The 18,010-nt window shown below is 30.0% G+C and overlaps 3 protein-coding genes across 3 annotated transcripts in view; 1 reads left to right on the top strand and 2 right to left on the bottom strand.

Moving 5' to 3' along the window:
• Positions 1-4,557, bottom strand: part of LOC101498779 (arogenate dehydratase/prephenate dehydratase 1, chloroplastic) — a 5,477-nt gene extending 920 nt beyond the window's left edge. The window contains exons 1-10 of the mRNA XM_004507628.4: positions 3,991-4,557; positions 2,201-2,268; positions 2,024-2,116; positions 1,716-1,916; positions 1,495-1,575; positions 1,311-1,406; positions 796-873; positions 637-726; positions 469-536; positions 31-112 (exon numbers count right to left, since the gene is read on the bottom strand). Coding sequence (XP_004507685.1) covers positions 31-112; positions 469-536; positions 637-726; positions 796-873; positions 1,311-1,406; positions 1,495-1,575; positions 1,716-1,916; positions 2,024-2,116; positions 2,201-2,268; positions 3,991-4,270 — 1,137 coding nt within the window. The 5' untranslated portion in view covers positions 4,271-4,557. The remainder of the gene's footprint in view (positions 1-30; positions 113-468; positions 537-636; positions 727-795; positions 874-1,310; positions 1,407-1,494; positions 1,576-1,715; positions 1,917-2,023; positions 2,117-2,200; positions 2,269-3,990) is intronic.
• Positions 4,558-6,257: 1,700 nt separating this feature from the next.
• On the bottom strand, positions 6,258-9,000 carry LOC101498440 (lactoylglutathione lyase GLX1). Its single transcript, XM_004507627.4, has 9 exons — positions 8,805-9,000; positions 8,623-8,717; positions 8,418-8,542; positions 7,804-7,868; positions 7,486-7,698; positions 7,320-7,367; positions 6,981-7,088; positions 6,706-6,858; positions 6,258-6,463 (listed from the first exon to the last, which is right to left on the bottom strand). The coding sequence occupies exons 2-9, from the start codon at positions 8,715-8,717 to the stop codon at positions 6,422-6,424; spliced, it is 849 nt and encodes a 282-aa protein (XP_004507684.1). The 5' UTR covers positions 8,805-9,000; the 3' UTR covers positions 6,258-6,421.
• Positions 9,001-14,319: 5,319 nt separating this feature from the next.
• LOC101497452 (glucan endo-1,3-beta-glucosidase 1) lies at positions 14,320-17,680 on the top strand. Its single transcript, XM_004507624.4, has 3 exons — positions 14,320-15,866; positions 17,110-17,137; positions 17,274-17,680. Exons 1-3 carry the CDS (start codon positions 14,468-14,470, stop codon positions 17,440-17,442), a joined length of 1,596 nt encoding a protein of 531 aa, XP_004507681.1. The 5' UTR covers positions 14,320-14,467; the 3' UTR covers positions 17,443-17,680.
• Positions 17,681-18,010: the final 330 nt, after the last annotated feature.

Raw genomic sequence — 18,010 nt, 5'->3', positions numbered from 1 at the left:
TTAAACCGAGTTGATGATGGATGGACGGACCTGCAACTGTGCTAAAGCATATTGTGCACGAGGTTCGGCCATTGAAGCTTCAAAATCGATGTAGAAGAGGTAGTCGAAATACCTGCCACCAGAAAATGTTTATTTCCAAAACATAGTTTTACAGTTAATTTCCGTGCAAAATATCAGAATCATTAACCATGAATTAAAACCAAAACAAGAGTTTTAAAAACCAGATTGGCCAGTCGAAGCAGAAACCGGTCAGGTATCAGTCATTTTAAACCAAGATATAGGCTAATCTCAGAACCGGTGAGAATTATAAAAAAAGTGGTCCAAACAATCCAGACATCCATTATCTTCATAAATGTTGACTGGCTATAGTATGCATCACTTGTCATTGTTCAGTTTGTGTTTAAACTAAAAAAATTTACACACTAAATGAACTATTGCAAATCTCAAATAGGGAACAAAGTTACTCACTTGGCACTCCCTTCATTCGAATCATCAACAACCCTTAATGGGCGCTGCTTCAATGGGCGACTCTCTATCTGAATTACAAATGGTAAAAAATAAAGAGCAATAAATGTGTGTTTTAATTTCAAAAGTTCACCAGAAAACACTGATAGAGCTTTGAATTAATCAACTCACCTTTGACAAATTAATATCCCTCATAGAAAACACTGATAGAGCTTTGAATAGTACACCAGGACCTTCTTCTATACTGAAAACTATGCTAGTCTGAAGAAAAATCACGAACTCATCAGCAAATTCCAAAACTAAAAATATATTTAAACACAACTTGTATACCTTATAGTGCCGGTCGGTTCCTGGAATTATTGGCTCCCTTGCAAGGACCAAGAAACGGGTAATGTTTACGTCATCGTCCTATGAGGATAGCAATGAACAGCTCAACTTTAATCTTGACTTAAACTAACAAACATAAATATGTTCAATTTTATACTTTTTTTACTATAATAACAGAACATGTTCTCCAATGTAACATGAACGTAGAGAAAGAAATAACCAGCAACAAGTTTCTTATCATGAGTCACGACATCTCAAAATAAAGAAATTAGGATAAATAAGAGGTCAAAACCATACTCATTTCTAGATGGAAAATAACAACCATGGCACTTTTTTAAAGATTGGCTCATACATTGAGAAAATATTAAATACACAACTGTCCAATCCTAGCTAAGAGGAAAACAATAATTTGGAAGAGGCATGCATTAAAAACCATGTGAAAATATGAAAACGCAAACTAAGGCAAGGCAATATTTTTTAGCATCTAAATCTTTAAAATCGTGTAAAGGAAGTATTACCTGAATTCTTTCTGCAAGAACGTCCAGGCCATATACTTTTGCAGCTCGCGTACTTGCAATAGCTCCAGTGTGTCTTACACAATTTATGGCCACTGTCTGTTCACAAGATCCTAATAGTTAGGACATGTCACTCTACAACTTAGTCGATACATACTTTCAGACAAAAAGAAAATTCATAATATACCTGAGCAGCAGCAGCAGTATCATGTGCACCAATTTTGTCAACACCTAAATCATTAAGCACCATCTCACATTGAGCAAGAGCCTGCATGTAAAAATATTAAAACAGCATTTTAAAATTTCTTAATATTTAAGGAACAGGTAAGCTTATTCTAGTGATACAGTTTGCAGTTTCAGGAGTCTTTGCAATCATAAACTTAGTCAAGAACTAAAAAACTGGTGAACCTGAGGATGACTAACGACACTTTTGAGCTCCTCTTTTGTCACGCCAGGTAACCCTAAGAGACAATGGTTAACATGCAACTGAACCTCCCCAACAATGTGCAACCTATGTCGAAGAAGTAAGTCATAATTGCGGTGGATGCTTCCGCCCACAGAATTTTCAATTGGTAGAACCGCTTTATCTACCAACCACAATTCAACTGCCTACAGGAAAAACACAAATATATCAATGCAGCATTTATAATTCATAAATTAAAACATCAAGTGGGAAAAAGGGGAAAGAGAAGATATCATAAATTGAATAAAGGAACCTTAAATGCCGCTTCAAACTCGTCACATGGCACAGTCTCGCATTCTGGATACGCTTTCAAAGCTGCATCTTCACTATATGCTCCCGGAAGTCCCTGTGTCAAACAATTGACTAGTTAGCAAAGGAAATAATGGCATGGATTATCTGAATAGAAAATAGAAATTATTAATCATGATACCTGATAAGCCACGCGCACCTTCGATCCATCACTAGCCAAAGAAGAAACATCAGTTGCCGTTAATGGCTCTGCAATTACCCAAGTTACATAGTCAAGTTAAAATGTAGATTAAAATAGGAAAGGGAATTAAACCGCATTGATACAAACACCGTGTTCGTATCACGCATACTGGCTACATCAAGTTTAAAATCATAAGTTGCATTCATTATATTACAGAATTTTGTTTATCTACATGCAGCCACATGTATAGTAGAAAAATGCATGATTCAACATGTATATTTTGACAAGTAGGGTACCATCCCACAGATTAAAACCGTACATTTTCCGCCTATGTACACTAATTTAAAAGCAAGATCAAAGTGACGCATCATAACTTCTAATTATACGATACATTCAGCAAAAACTACAATATAATTATTTTAATGTGTGTTAACGCACGTTTACCGTGAAGCTACAATCGGTAGCTTCATTCCTACCATGCGGTTAGAGGATCCCTGCCGCAGTTCCAAACACCCTATTAGTATCATCAGAAGGACACAAGGATCATCAAATAGCACATAAGATGCTCTGCTTAGGATCGTCATAATATCTGAAGTCAAGACTATATAGTGCATGCTTGCACTTAAAAATCAAAACCATGCTCAGTTGATGCATTGTACTTTGTCGACATTTCAGGCTGTCTCGCCCTGAGTCCACTATGTATCGCCAAAATGACAATAGATGGGATGGGCATGGTTAACCATTTAGACAATCTGGTGTTCTATAGCATAAATAGTCTATTGCCTTTCCGCATATCTTACGAACACAACTGTTAGTAATTACATCACAAACTTTCTCTCTTGTCCAGTGGTTTTTGATTTCCTACTATTAGATTAAAGAGAATAGGGGGGGAAACATAGAGCCAGCAAGTTAGAGAGAGTAGAGGGTTGAAATCCTTTCTCTAAATGTTCACTTAGCTAGTATTGTCAATCGAGGATCACATAAAATAGAAATTTGTTCAAATTTAGCTACGCTACAGTGCTATAGCCTCTATTTGATAGCTCTTTGTACTAAATTGTGTATAGTTGATTGATAAAACTTTGCTATACTTTAGTGTTATAAAGTCACTATAAGTGCTACTTCACTAACACTGCTCTTATCATGTGAAAGATTTGTGTTTTGATTAGTAGGGCTTCTCTGCCATCTTGGTCTCTTGACTACCTTTATTATCTAGAAAGTTTCACAAAGAATACATATGAGAAAATTATATTATTAAAATACGAGATTAAAAAAACAATGAGGAGCATGAACACGGATTCCCTGCAGTCAACAGGAGGCCGAAGGAAGATTAAGTTTTTATTTATAATTTTAAATACTGAGTTTGAATTTAAACCGTCCGATCAAGATCAGACAGCTCTTTTGCCGGTTACTGCTGACCGCAGGGAACTCAGGTCTGAGGAGCATAACAAGTCAAAATGGAAGAAAGTAGCTGAATGCTGATATTTTTTGAAATAACTAACAAACATTGGTATAGTTAAAATATTTTGTTGGGGTGACTATTAAACCGTCAATCTCCTTATCACTCCGGTTCTTAACTCCTCGATCTCAACCACTAAATCAACTTTATATCTTTTAGTCGAATGCTAATAAACATGTCGCCATGCCAGCTTCAACAACAAAATTGATTTCCCCAAATGCAAATTGGAGATATATGAATTGATATAATTGTAATTCTAATAACTCAATGGTGATAGATAGAGCAATAATCAGCAGCACATGAGAGTGAATATGATATAAATATAACTACTCACTGGGAAGCATGTTGATGTCCTTGTGAAAGCCGTTGGAGTGATTGAGGAGAAGGGCATCATGATCATGAGCAGCAGCGGGATTAGGAGAATGAAGCAAAGGTTTTTCATCTTCAACAGGAATGGTAGCTTTCTGAGCTAAAACAGCCAAATAACAACATCTACGAAGAAAATCATTTCTCAGATTCCCAATGAGCAAGGAATGAGAACCCAATTGAGGATGAGGTTTGGAATTGGAACAACCCCAGAAGAATGTAGCTTTAATAACTGAGTCAAGAGCCATCAAAATCAAGAAACGATGTCTAGATAGGCATAGTTGTGGTTGTTGAGATAAATTGAGTGAATAGTGTGAGTGTGAATGTGAATGTGGTTTAAGTAATTGAATCAAATCATCAATGTTTGAGAAAACAAATTTTGAAGAGGAAAAACAAACGGCAAACAGTTAAATGAGGTAAGAGAGAGACACTTGGTAATGTAACCGACCCACAAATCTTCCTTCGTTTATTCTTTTTGTACGCTATTGTAGTTGTAATCTAACGTGGGTGATTGAAACAAAGATGACGAGGTATCAATTCTCGGCATGCTCTTTTTTTTATTAAATAAATTAAAATTTGTTTGTGCACAAACAAGCGACGTACATTAAGCGGTTACACGTTACCAACTAAGGTTTTGATTGGTTACCGTATATAGTAAAATGGAAAAGAAAATTAAGTGAGAATTTGGAATTTGGATCCCCTCGATTCATTTTTCAAAAGGGAAAGAAAGAACAAAGTAAATATATTTAATATTTTTATTATTAAATAAATACATGTAATTAATATTATTAATTCCTAAATTATTTAATTGTGAATTTTTAGTTAAGAAAGTTAAACTACAAAAAAAAAAATCCAATTTAATTTTAAAACTTTGGTCTTTAAGTCCTAGTCTCATTGTCGATATCGTTAGATTAGACGTATTGTCCTGGATTCGAACTAGAACTTCATAATTGTGTAAATTAATTATAGTGAAATTTATCATCTCTTCTGAGATAAAAAAAATTTAATTACGATGAAATTTATTATCTCTACTAAAATAAAAATAAAAAATTGTGGTCTAGGTGAAATGTATTGGATAAAAAAAAACTATGGTGAATGTGAGATGTATTTGATAAATAAAAAAATGATGAATGTGAAATGTATTTGATAAGAAAAAACTATGGTCAAGAGGAAAGCATTTGATAAATATTATTAAAAAAATGTATTTGATAAAGAAAGACATGATAAAGGTGAAATATATTTGATAAAAATATATGGTGAAGGTGAAATGTATTTGATAAGGGTATATGTGGAAATAAGAAAAACTGATAAAGGTGTGCTAAATATTATATGTAATTAACAAGACTACATAATAGATTTATATTTATTTTAAAAATTAAATCAATATTCATATTTTTATAATTTAGAATAATAATTTTATTTTAAAATATCATATTTTCAATAAATTTTTAATTTAATATCAAATGATTATTTTTTTTAATTTATACCTATATTTTATTAGATTTACATTTTTTATTTTAAGTTTATGTTTCATTTTTTAATTTAATAATAAATTATATTTTTAGTTTAATTTGTATGCATTGACTATATAAATAAAATATTTTACATTGTTAGAATATCATAATTATTCATGTGTATTACTTTCAAAATAATTATTATACAAGTCAAATATTTTTTAACATAGAATAATTGGAATTTATTATCGATATAAAAAACTCTTTTAAGTCAAATATTTTTAAACATAGAATCACTGTGATTTATTATTGATATAAAAAACTCTTTTACATTTTTCATTATATGTTATTGGATTTTAACATTTAGCTAACCTAACTAATCTAGTTGTATCTAATATTCATACCCAGTACAAATACTATATACCCGTATCTATGCATTCTACAACGTAGTTCTCCCATATTAGAGGGTATATTAAGTATTTAACCAAATACAACTTTCACGCTATTACTCTTTTTTCTAACAAGGGTTATCGCTTACTAGATTTTTTTTTTATTTGAATATTAAAATTGATAATAAATTCCACCACTTCTAATTTAATACTATCAATATTTTTTAATTGATATAAAAGTTAAAGAGAGAACAATAAATGCGAGGGTTAGAGTGATAAATATTTTGTCAAGAAAAAAGTGATAGAGAAAAATAGATGGTTAGGGGCACGTGCAACTACCGGTCTTGTAAAAAATGTCAACCATAATTGATAAAATCATATACTCAAGTATGTGATAAAATCATATACTAAATCAGTAGATTAATAGTAGTAGATAGATAGAATGGAAAAGGAAGTTTTAAGTGTACTTGAAAATAGATTACAGAAGCACATGAAAGATCAATATTGCGAAGACAATTTATTCCCACAAAAGCACTAGTCTAATGCCACTAGTTCTTCACTCCAGTTCCTTCAGAAAATCTTCATTGTCAACAAGCGCCTACATACAAAACAAATCTTATTGTTGTTAATATTATTATTATGGTAGCAAAGTAGAATTTACTGTCATTCCATTCTTTGTTCACATTGTTAAAAAAGTAAAATTTACTCTCATTGTAATCATTCTTTCTCATTCTATTTCAATCAATTTTAAAAACAAAATCTTTATTAAGTTAATATTTCATATAAATTGCAGTGATACCCTTAGTCAACATAACCAAAGGGAAGAAATAAGTAACTTACAGTTTTCCATCCTTCCGGGTCTAAAAAAGAAGTGACTTTTGTGTTAAGGCCAGGAGGTGGTCCTGGTTGCTGAGTGATCTCACCTCCAAGCTCTTCTATCACTAGCTTAACTACATCGGCGCTCTTGTATACATCATCGGTACCAATAGCAATCTGTTATAGATACATCAAACAAGTTTGATCACTAATATGTGCTGCACAAATCACTAATATGTGCTGCACAAATCCAGTTTAGGCTCCAACAAGGTCACATATAATTTAACTTATAAACTAACCTGTGCATAACCATTTCCCTTAGAGTATTCCGTCACACCATAATTATATGTCAACTCCAACACAGTTGTTTCGTTCTCCTCTGCGTACCCAAGTATAGCTTTAGTGTACTGTATAGGACAAGCAACATTATTTTGTGTTTTAATAACAAGTTTAGACTATTTATTTGTAGTATTGTAAGTGATTGAACTCAAGTGGTTAATGAATCTTATTTAAAGACAAATCGAACAATTATTGTTGGCCAAAAACATAGTTGTGTTGTGTCTGTTAGAATGGTTTTGACATGAAAATTGTCCTGCTATTAAGTACATTGCTTAGATAAAGAAAGGAGGAAACTTCACCTTTTTCTCAGGATTATCAACCTTCCTCACCACCTTCAAGCCCAAAGCCTGTGTGTAAAATAAGATTAAGAACATAACTTCAGTTAATAAACCACAATTGGTTTACTGCATAATTGAATCATAACTCATAAAATCCAGTGCAAAAATGTGTTGGATTGTTTGTTACCTTTTCATAAAACTTGATTTCGCGGTCTAAATCACCAATACGAAGCATTATTTGACAAAAAGGGTCATTAACTACAGGTTTTTGAATAAGTGCAAAAGTGTAGCCATCAGGATCCTTCACAAAGGCAGTAACAGTTGTTCCTCCGTCAACTGGACCAGCCTCTTTAGTGATGTTTCCACCTTTGTACCTAATGTGCTCAACCAATTTGTAAACCTAACAATTGAACAATGTTACATTGTTCATTCATATTATTCACAAGTTAGAATATACATTACATGCTCAACCTTTTCTTAAGTTATTACAGTTAAACTGTCTTACATCTTGAGTTGCAATTCCAAAATATCCAAACCCATCTCCAATGTCATAAGAAGTCACCCCATAATCTAATATAAGATCATATAGTTAAATAGTTAGAAGAATTAAAAAAAATCATGTGGTAAGAAAAAAATAGTTACTAAGTACTCAAAAAATTCTCCTTAGGTGAAGTTCAAGTGATAAAAGGATGTGAGGACATTTGATATGTTAAAGATACAATTTCAAACCCGCAATATGTCTCTTCTCCATTCTTAGTGTGTATATGTTTCAGGAATGGACATAAAAACTTTGAAAAGTGGGTGCATAATATATCTCTTTTAATTGTTGCAAATAATTACTTTTATTCTTAAATTTGTGATGTGTTGATTGTTGTTATTATAATATTTGAATTTATTAAAATTACAAACACATCTTTAAATGTCTCTTTTATTAATAATTTATAAACTAATTTGACAAAAAAATAATATTTGAAGATTAAATTAACAAACTAAAAACACATTTAAAGACTAAAATGAGTTATATAAGCCACATTTAGAGTTGTTTTTGTAGTTGTAATATATTTAAAGATTATTATATAATAACAAACACACATTAAGGAAATGAAAGGAATAACATACTATATGTCAATTCAACAGCAAAATGGGACTGTTCAGGGCCAAATCCAACAAAAGCATTGGCATACTTCTCCTCCGGAACATCCCTTTGCCTCAAAAGCTTCATCCCCAAACATTCAGTATAAAATCTGAGAGAACCATATTATATTATAAGCATGCACTTGCATCTAATTGAATTAAACACAAAAATAAAGAAGAAAAAGGGTACTTGATGGTGCGTTCAAGGTCACCAACATGATATACAGCATGAAGCAATCTACGGTTATCATTCTTAGGCCAATCCCACAAGTCAGACCCAGCCATCTGCAAAATAATAATGTTAGAGCAACCAAACACAGCAACAAATTATGATTTTAGCTGAGAAAACAAAGACACAAGTGTTTTCCTGACCACTGAGAGTGAGCTATGACTGTCGATGTAATCTTAGAGTTCCAGTCGGAAGGATAATTCTCCTATTGCCAAAACAAGTTTAAACCAAATAATAAAATGTTGTAGTACTTTATAAGCAAACGTGTGAAACGTTTCATCACTCAAAAAGTAGTACTTGATTTCATTTGCTTGGACAGGATAAAACTAATACGTCGATATATATTATTTAATCATTATTTTTCTATATGCAGTAGATTTCCCTTTGATACAGTTTGGTTTATAATTTTGTTGAGTGGATATACATATGACACGTAGCGTTTTTCAGTCAGTACAATTGTAACACACTTCACATCCTCATTTGTACTATACATACTAGTAGTATACTTTGTTCTTTTCATTTATGAATTTACACATCTTTTTTTTAGGTATTGTCCATCGTGCTTAAATTAATAATTCCTTTGTTACAATATTTAGCATCATGTTACTTTTTTTTGTACAAGGCTAATCATAAAACTTAAAGTGATAGAAATAAGCCTTATAATAGTGGTAGGTGGGATGACTGGTTGGGAGAGGGATTTTTATATTTCTTCTCAATACACTAGCTTCAATATTCTATATTTTTTTCAATGTTAATTGTAGCATACTTTTGTTGGATGGTAGACTCATTAATTTAAGGCCTTTTGAAATGCTGGTTAACAACTTTTCTCTTCTGTCTATCATTCTTTAGCTTATCAGTATATACTAGCTAGTTTTTTAAGCAATTTTTTCTAGGGTATTTTTTAGATTTTTTATTTATTTAACCAAAATACCACACTCTAAAAAATAAATACAGAAATATTCTATTTTTTTGTCACAAATGATCGCAACTTAGAGATGCGACAATGTGAAGGCAAATTTTTTTTATCCCTTAATAGATGATCGCATCTCGGAGATGCGACCTTCCACGGCTATATTTTTGTTGTTGCCATTTTATAAATAATTCTGTTAATTATTAATTGTGTGTTATTATTATTTAATAAATTATAAATAATTAAAATATTTAAAAATTCAAAATACTATTAATAAAAATAAAATATATTAATAATTAGTAATAATAATAATTTTAATAATATTATAAATTTTAATAATAATAATAAGAATAATAATTTTAATAATACTATTAATTTTAATAATAATAATAATAATAAAAAGAAAATTATACTAATAATAAAATAAAAATACATCAAATTAAAAGAAAAAAATACATCAACTTTGAGTAAATGTGTCAACAGTGTTTGAACAATTTTTTTAGTATGACCAGATACCTGACATAATTCGCACTTTCTTGGGACTCTATCCACATTGTCAATTTCTTCTAATGCGTTTGGTATTTCGACGACCTTTCATGACTCTCCGCATTAGTGGATTGTGACACGCCTTAACACCTTCATACCGTGGTCAATATCATTCATTTTGATATGGGTTGGAATGCTTCACCGTTGACTTTTAGTACCGTTTCCACCTTGTACACAACAAGTATAAGGCTCCAATAATTATATTTGTTGCTATTATATGTGAACAATACATATGTTTAACTTGATATTTTCCACAATCGGACAAATTTTTAAGAAGGTTTACACTGAAATTACTAATTGGTCGCCCTTGAATTTACCGTTTCGTGTACCGTAAAAGTATGGTTGCTCCGATCAAAACTATCGACTTTATGACTATTGAATTTACATATTTCCGATTTCATAAAAGTTATGCATGTTTCTGTGTATACCTGACCAGAAGCTAAAATTGATGCGTGTTGTTTTGCCATGGTTGAAAACAGTATCCTTGTTTTATAATATGTTGATTGGACCTGAGAAGGTTGCGTGGTCCTTTTAATACTGCATTCATGGACTCCACAAGGTTGATGGTCATCTAATCCCCACGACGTGGTCCTTTAATATTGCGTGGTCCTTTTATTAATATAATTTTCTTTTTATTATTAAAACTATTATTCTTTTTATTATTATTATTATTAAAACTTATAATATTATTAAAATTATTATTATTATTTATTAATGTATTTTATTTTATTAATAGTATTTAATTTTTTTAAATATTTTAATTATTTATAATTTATTAAATAATAATAAATATAATTAACAATTAACAGAATTATTTATAAAATGGCAACAACAAAAAAATATAACAGTAAAATGTCACATCTCCATAATACGACCATCTATTAAAAGATAAAAAAAAAATTGTCTTTACATCGTCGCATATCTAAATTGTGATCAACAATTGAAACAAAAAAGTAGAGTATTTTTATATTTTTTTTAGTGTGGCATTTTAGTTAAATAAACGAAATATATAAAAAAAAAATCTTTTGTTTAAAGGAATATTTTTATCATATTGGCTATTAATTTTTATCATGTTGACTATTACTTTTGCTTATTTGAAATTTGTATCATATTTTAAGCCTCACAAAAGGCTTTGGCATATTGTCGTTTATCATTCCTAGAAAATTGATCGTGATCGTGACATTCTTTCTGTGTATGCCTGGAAATTTGGGGAAACTAATTGCAATGTTCCCCTACACTTATTTATTTATTTATTTTTTCACACAAACTTTTAGCGTATTATTCTATACACACGCTTGAAGTGTGTGTGTTGTTGGCTTTAGCCCGTGCCAAACTGCCAATAAGTAGACGCTACGATTCCGAAGCTACGCTGACGTTAAATTGCTTATTAGTATCAGCTTTTGGGATGTTAGTATAGATGTTTAGCCCACGCTAAAATTAATTTGTCTAGTAATATTTTTGTATTTTTAGAATAATTTGATTCATTACAATTCTTGTATATCTGAATTCTTTAAGAATTAGATTCAGAATCCAATTTGTTTTAATTTCTTAAAGTGTATCAAAGAGGTGTGTTATTTTGATTGTAACGGTAATATAAAATACAAAACACAATTATTTATGTATATTTTGACTTAAATTTGTGAAAAATAGTTTTAATTTTTAAAGTGAAATTTTATATTGACTTTGACCGTTAATATGTTAAATGTTTTTTATCATAGAATTTAGGTTTTTTTTAATTATTTTTTATATAAATAAAGTAAAGGAGGAAAAATATTAAATTTAAAATAAAAATTATAAGACCCTAAAAAGTCATATGCTTTGAAAAATTGTCAACTAATCAGAAACGAAAATCTAAAATTTTGTGGCAGAAATAATTTTTAAAATTTAATATAATAATAATATTTTGAAATCTAGAAAATATAATGACAAAAGAACACGAGTAAAAAAGGTAAATTGACAAATGTCTTCCACTAATGTGCTGTAGAGTTACAGTTTTATTTTATCGGAGCCATGCAGACACGGGGTGGATAATTTTCTCCATTTTTCTATTCTGTTATGCACAAATGCCTAGATTCTGATTTCTGACCAAGAAAGCCAAGCTACTTTCGAATTTCTTGCCCGTGACATGCTTGCAAAATCAAAACGAATAATAAATTTAGAGAAGTAGATAAGACATGATAACTAGGTTTTTTTTTTCAATATCTTTTTTTTTTTTAAATTTATTAATCAAAATACTTTTTTTTAAGGTACAATTCGCTATATATATACATAAAAAATATCATAAATTTTAAATTGAAATAGACTTAAAAGAAAAAATATTATAATTGAAATGAACGTTAAAAGTAAAAGTACAAAAAAAAATATACGGTTATCTGACCATATTCGAAAATATTGTCTAAATATTACAAGCAGTTTTAGTTAATCTATGTAATTTAAATTTTGTATTTTTATATTTTTATGAATTATACTAATTATATATATATATATATATATATATTATTTTTGTTATTTGAATAAAATTAAAAAAAAATGATTTTCTTTTTTAAATTTTTTAGAAAATCGTCGTTCGAAATGTAGACTTAGTAAAATGGCGACTTGTGACTTAGAAAAAAAAAAGAATATTTTAGTTAATAAATTTAAAAAGGAAATGTTTGTGCAACTTTTTTTGAAAATAGGGTTATTTAAAAAAAACCCTGATAGTTAGTGTATTTTTTCCCTTACAAATATCCAATCTCAGATATAATAAAAAAAAAAAAAATCATATTTAGTCTTTTTTTCATTAAAAAATATCAATTTAGTTATAAACAAATAATTTAACTAATTTTATTAATTAAATTATAATATTCTGAATTGATATTTTTCATATGCTCTAATTGAGATTGTACTTCTATCAAACTTTAATTATATCAAATAGTTTTATTATAGACATTCATAACAAATAGTTAAATGATTGAAATATCTATTAATTATGTTATACTAAATAAATAACTCTCATTAAAACAAATCCAATTATTTGAGTGTAAATAACAAATTTGCCAATGCAAATATAATATTATTCTATAATTTTAATGATTTTGCAAACCAAATATTGAATAAAATTGTATAATCATATTAAAATTTGTACATAATATTAAATAATAAAATTGATAATTTAAGCATTTTAGTGTGTAATTATATATATTAATTTTTTATATATTTAAAAATATTATTATATTTATAAAAATATATTATCATAAAATAGAGTTTAAATTTAATATCATTTAAAGTTAATATATTTATGTTAAATATCAAAATAAGATATAATTTCATTAATTTATTAATTCACTACTTTATATAAATATATATTAAATTGTTTATTTGAATGTTTTAATATCAAATAAGTATTTAAGTGATCATACCAAAACTTTTAAAAAAGTTCAAACCATGTCTATAGATGATTTTTTAATAAGTATCATATCATATTTAGACGTTAATTTTTTTTCTATCATTTCAATCTTAAATCTTACAAAATATATCTTGGTTTAACTTATTTTTACCGTAGCTAAAATTATTTTTTTTCTTCTTAAAGTTAGAAGAATAAAAAACTCGTACACATCAAAATAAAAAATTTGCATTTAATTTTCTCATTGTAAATATATATTTTTTATGGTATCAACAGCATATTTAAAAATTTGTCAACAAAAATATTTTGAATCCATTTTTAAAATTATCGTAGTTTATTTTTTTAATATCACCATAAACTTATTTACACAATTGTAAGATTATAATAAATCTAAGAATTGATAATATTTATTAGTTAAGTTAAAATTTATAAAGAAAAATAATAATTTAAAAAAAAAGTAATTTTAATAATCCTAAAAGTAACACACAAGAGAAAGATGGCTTTTCACGTGAATATTAGTGTTTTTGGTCTGGCAAAAATCTAAGTATAAATTTGGTATTACTTAAAAATTTATAAAAAGCTAAATAAAACAATTTCCTTTTATTTTTTGTTTTTTTATGTGGACTTTGAGTTGAAAGGGTATTTTAGAGAACCCAGAAGCAGCGACGAATCTTCAAGACTCGCAAAAAAAGCAGTAAAGTCCGATAACAGAGGGAAGTGAAGTGAGCACTGAGCACGCACGCATTTCACATCTCTCTCTCTCTCTCTCTCTCTCTCTCTCTCTCTCTTCCTAGATCTTCTTCCTCTGTTGCCTCACTCCAACCAAATTAATCACCCAACTTATATTAAATTAGAGAATAATTAAAATAAAATAACATATTTTGATGAGATAATGCAAGGTTCTTCTGTAGCTGAAGCCGAAACAGAGGAAGAAGAACTTAACCAGATACTCTTTTTCAATTCCAACAATGGCAACAAACTCTAACAACCTCATCTTTCTCCTTTCCATCCTCTCATTTTCCTTCCTCTCTATTTCCACCACAGGTAACCAAACAACTTCTCTCCCCTCAACTTATTCACATTTTCAAATCAAACAACAAAATGAAGAAAATGGTCCATTCGTTGGCGTCAACATTGGCTCAGACGTTGAAAACATGCCATCAGGTTCGGACTTAGCTTCGTTTCTTCAGTTACAGAAAATAACACACGTTCGTATCTACGATGCAAACCCAGACATTCTTAAATCCTTATCTGGTACCAAAATTCGTGTCATCATAAGTGTCCCCAATAACCAACTCATCGCAATTGGTTCTTCCAACACAACCGCAGCTTCATGGATCTACCGAAACGTCGTCTCTTTTTACCCTCAAACATTAATCACCGGAATCTCCGTCGGCGACGAGGTTCTCACTACTGTTCCTTCTTCTGTTCCTCTTCTTCTTCCTGCTATGCAATCTCTTTACAATGCTCTTGTTGCTTCAAATCTTCATCAAAAAATCAAAGTTTCAACTCCTCATGCTTCTTCCATTATTCTTGATCCTTTTCCACCTTCTGAAGCTTTTTTCAATCAAACCCTTGTTTCTTTTATTCTTCCTATTCTTCAGTTTCTTTCTAAAACTGAATCCCCTTTGATGATGAATTTTTACCCTTACTATGTTTTCATGCAGAATAAAGGTGTTGTTCCTTTAGATAATGCACTTTTTAAATCTGTTACTCCTGATAAAGAAATGGTGGATCCTAATACTTTGCTTCATTATACTAATGTGTTTGATGCAATGATTGATGCTGCTTATTTTTCAATGAAGAATCTTAATGTTACTGATGTTGTTGTTCTTGTTACCGAAACTGGTTGGCCTTCTAAGGGTGATTCTAAAGAGCCTTATGCTAGTAAAGATAATGCTGATACTTATAACTCTAATTTGATTAAGCATGTTTTTGATCATAGTGGAACTCCTTTGCATCCTGAAGTTACTTCTAGTGTTTATGTTTATGAGCTTTTTGATGAGGATTTGAGGTCTTCGCCGGTTTCAGAGGCTAATTGGGGTCTTTTTTATGGGAACATGACGGCGGTTTATTTGCTTCATGTGTCTGGAATTGGAACTTTTTTGGCTAATGATACGACGAATCAGACTTACTGTGTTGCGATGGATGGTTTTGATTCGAAGACATTGCAGGCTGCGTTGGATTGGGCTTGTGGACCAGGGAGGGCTAATTGTTCGGAGATTCAGCCGGGAGAGAGTTGCTACAAGCCTAGTAATGTTAAGAATCATGCTTCTTATGCTTTTGATAGCTATTATCAGAAAGAAGGGAAAGCTCCTGGAACTTGTGACTTCAAAGGAGTTGCTATGATCACTACTACAGATCCCAGTAAGTAATTCATTCCTTCAATTTGTTACAGTTTTTCAATTTGACATTGCCAAAAGGTTGAGCCTGGGATTGATATTTGGATTGTGTTGCTAATTGATACATTGGGGGATTTGAGAATTTTCAATGTGGCATCAAATTTTTACTTGTGATTCTTAAAGGGAAGGCCAACTTTTGCTGCTTTTTGTTATTGCCTTTTTTTATCTCTATTTTGATGTAGCTATTAGTGTTATGTGCTTCAAATCCTTCTTGTTTTAAGTTTTAACTAATTAGCTTACTTTATTATGGTCATATAAAGTAGAGTTAACTCTTTTAAGACTAATAAAGGGCTTGTTGTGACTACTGTAACAAACTTTATTGATGATTGGAAAAGAGAAATACTTTAAGGATTTAATTCATATGCAATAATATTGTAAGTTGATCACAATTGTTGGATTACTAAAATATTTCACTTTAATCTTATTTATCTTAAAAGTTATACAAAAAATGATTTGTGATTTGTTGACAAAGTATCAAAATTAATCTCATTTTCTTTTTAGTCGTGTTTCAAGGTTATTTATCCATACTAAGAAAATTAATTAATTTTGTTACTTTTTATGAAAGTATTTGTCTTTTTACTATAATACCCTTAATTGTTTGTTATGTCAGTCCACTTATTTTTCTCTTTGCATAAATTGTTAATGTTTTGCCGAACTTTAGAAAAGACAAATAAATAAAACAAAATTTTTCTACAAAGACTACACTTAAAAAGGAACTGAAAGAGTAATTTAAAAGTAGAGTCATGGCATTGTAATGTAATGATTCATGATTTGAAATGAATTTGTGTGTGTGGCACCCACACCACACACTAACAAAGTGCAAAGGCACTTTTGGGTTGGCTCTTCTTTTATTTTTTTATGTGAAAATTCAAATGAAAAGAGAAAACTGGTAAGAAAGAGCACTAGTACCCACTCTCTATGAGTTGGAAGCTTGTTTGTCTGAGAGTGAGAGCATCCTGTTTTTTTCTTCTGACAAGTTGAAAAGATTCTGGACCATGTTTCTATATTACCTTCAACATATGATATAGTACGACTAATTTTCTTGCCTTCCAAATTTTCACGGGAAAAGTTCAGTACAATTGTCTTGTTTCCATACTTACCCCCCCAAATACATCATTGTAAAAGGGTCCACAATTTTGTATGTTTTTTTTCAGGTATAATAATAATAAGTAACCCTTGTGATTGATATATTAGTTTTAATTTTGCAGGTCACGGGAGCTGTGTATATCCTGGAAGGTAAGAAACATTTATCTGTCAAGTTACTCTTTTGTTTTATTATGCTTAAAATGTGAATACTTGTGATTTATGTTTTTATTTAGCAACTTGCATTTTTAATTACCTAAGTGTGAGTCTTTTATTCGATGTGATGCAGCAAGAAAATAAGCAACAAGACAAAGGAAGTGGTGAACTCTACTCAATCAAACAGTGCTGGGGAGAGGTTAAGGTTTAGAATCATGATCAGCTGCATCAAAATAAATACAATTTTGCGCATTTTCTTGATAGCATTTCTCCCTTCATTGTTGTCAGTAGTCCTTTTATGAGGTCCAAGTAATTTTTTAATTTTTTATTATTATGGAATTTTGTGTTAGAGTTGACGATAAGATTGCAAGAGAATAGGCATCTTGGTCCTGGGATGAATTGTAGGTCTAATTTTAGTGTTTATGATAATAGATGCTTCCTTTTATAATAAAGTAGTGTGAATAATTTTTCGTGGGAATCTTGTAAGTTAACGTATGTATTTTCTTGAAATTACATTTGTTAATTAATTTGTTTAGTGTATGTACAATGTGACCTCATCATCATAATGTATATCACATAATGTCCTCTGCGAAATGCAATTTTAGTGATGTTATTATCTTCCCAAGAAATTGACCCTCTGATCCGTTAGAACAGTCAATGCTTTGGTCTACATAACGTGCAAGCTGTTAATTTGAAACTGTAGTTGGAATATTTGCACTAAAAATAAAAATAGGTACTGTGGACTGTGGTTGTATGTAAGCTGCAGCATTAAGGGCCTTAAATGCCACAAAATTATGCTCTTTCGCTTCCATTATGTACCATTGCCCGTAACAAGTCTTATCTTATATCAATATTTTTCAACTCTATGAA

This window comes from Cicer arietinum, chromosome 7, assembly GCF_000331145.2.
Source record: "Cicer arietinum cultivar CDC Frontier isolate Library 1 chromosome 7, Cicar.CDCFrontier_v2.0, whole genome shotgun sequence".
In the NCBI taxonomy this organism is placed as follows: domain Eukaryota; kingdom Viridiplantae; phylum Streptophyta; class Magnoliopsida; order Fabales; family Fabaceae; genus Cicer; species Cicer arietinum.
This window is presented reverse-complemented; position numbering and strand designations above follow the sequence as displayed.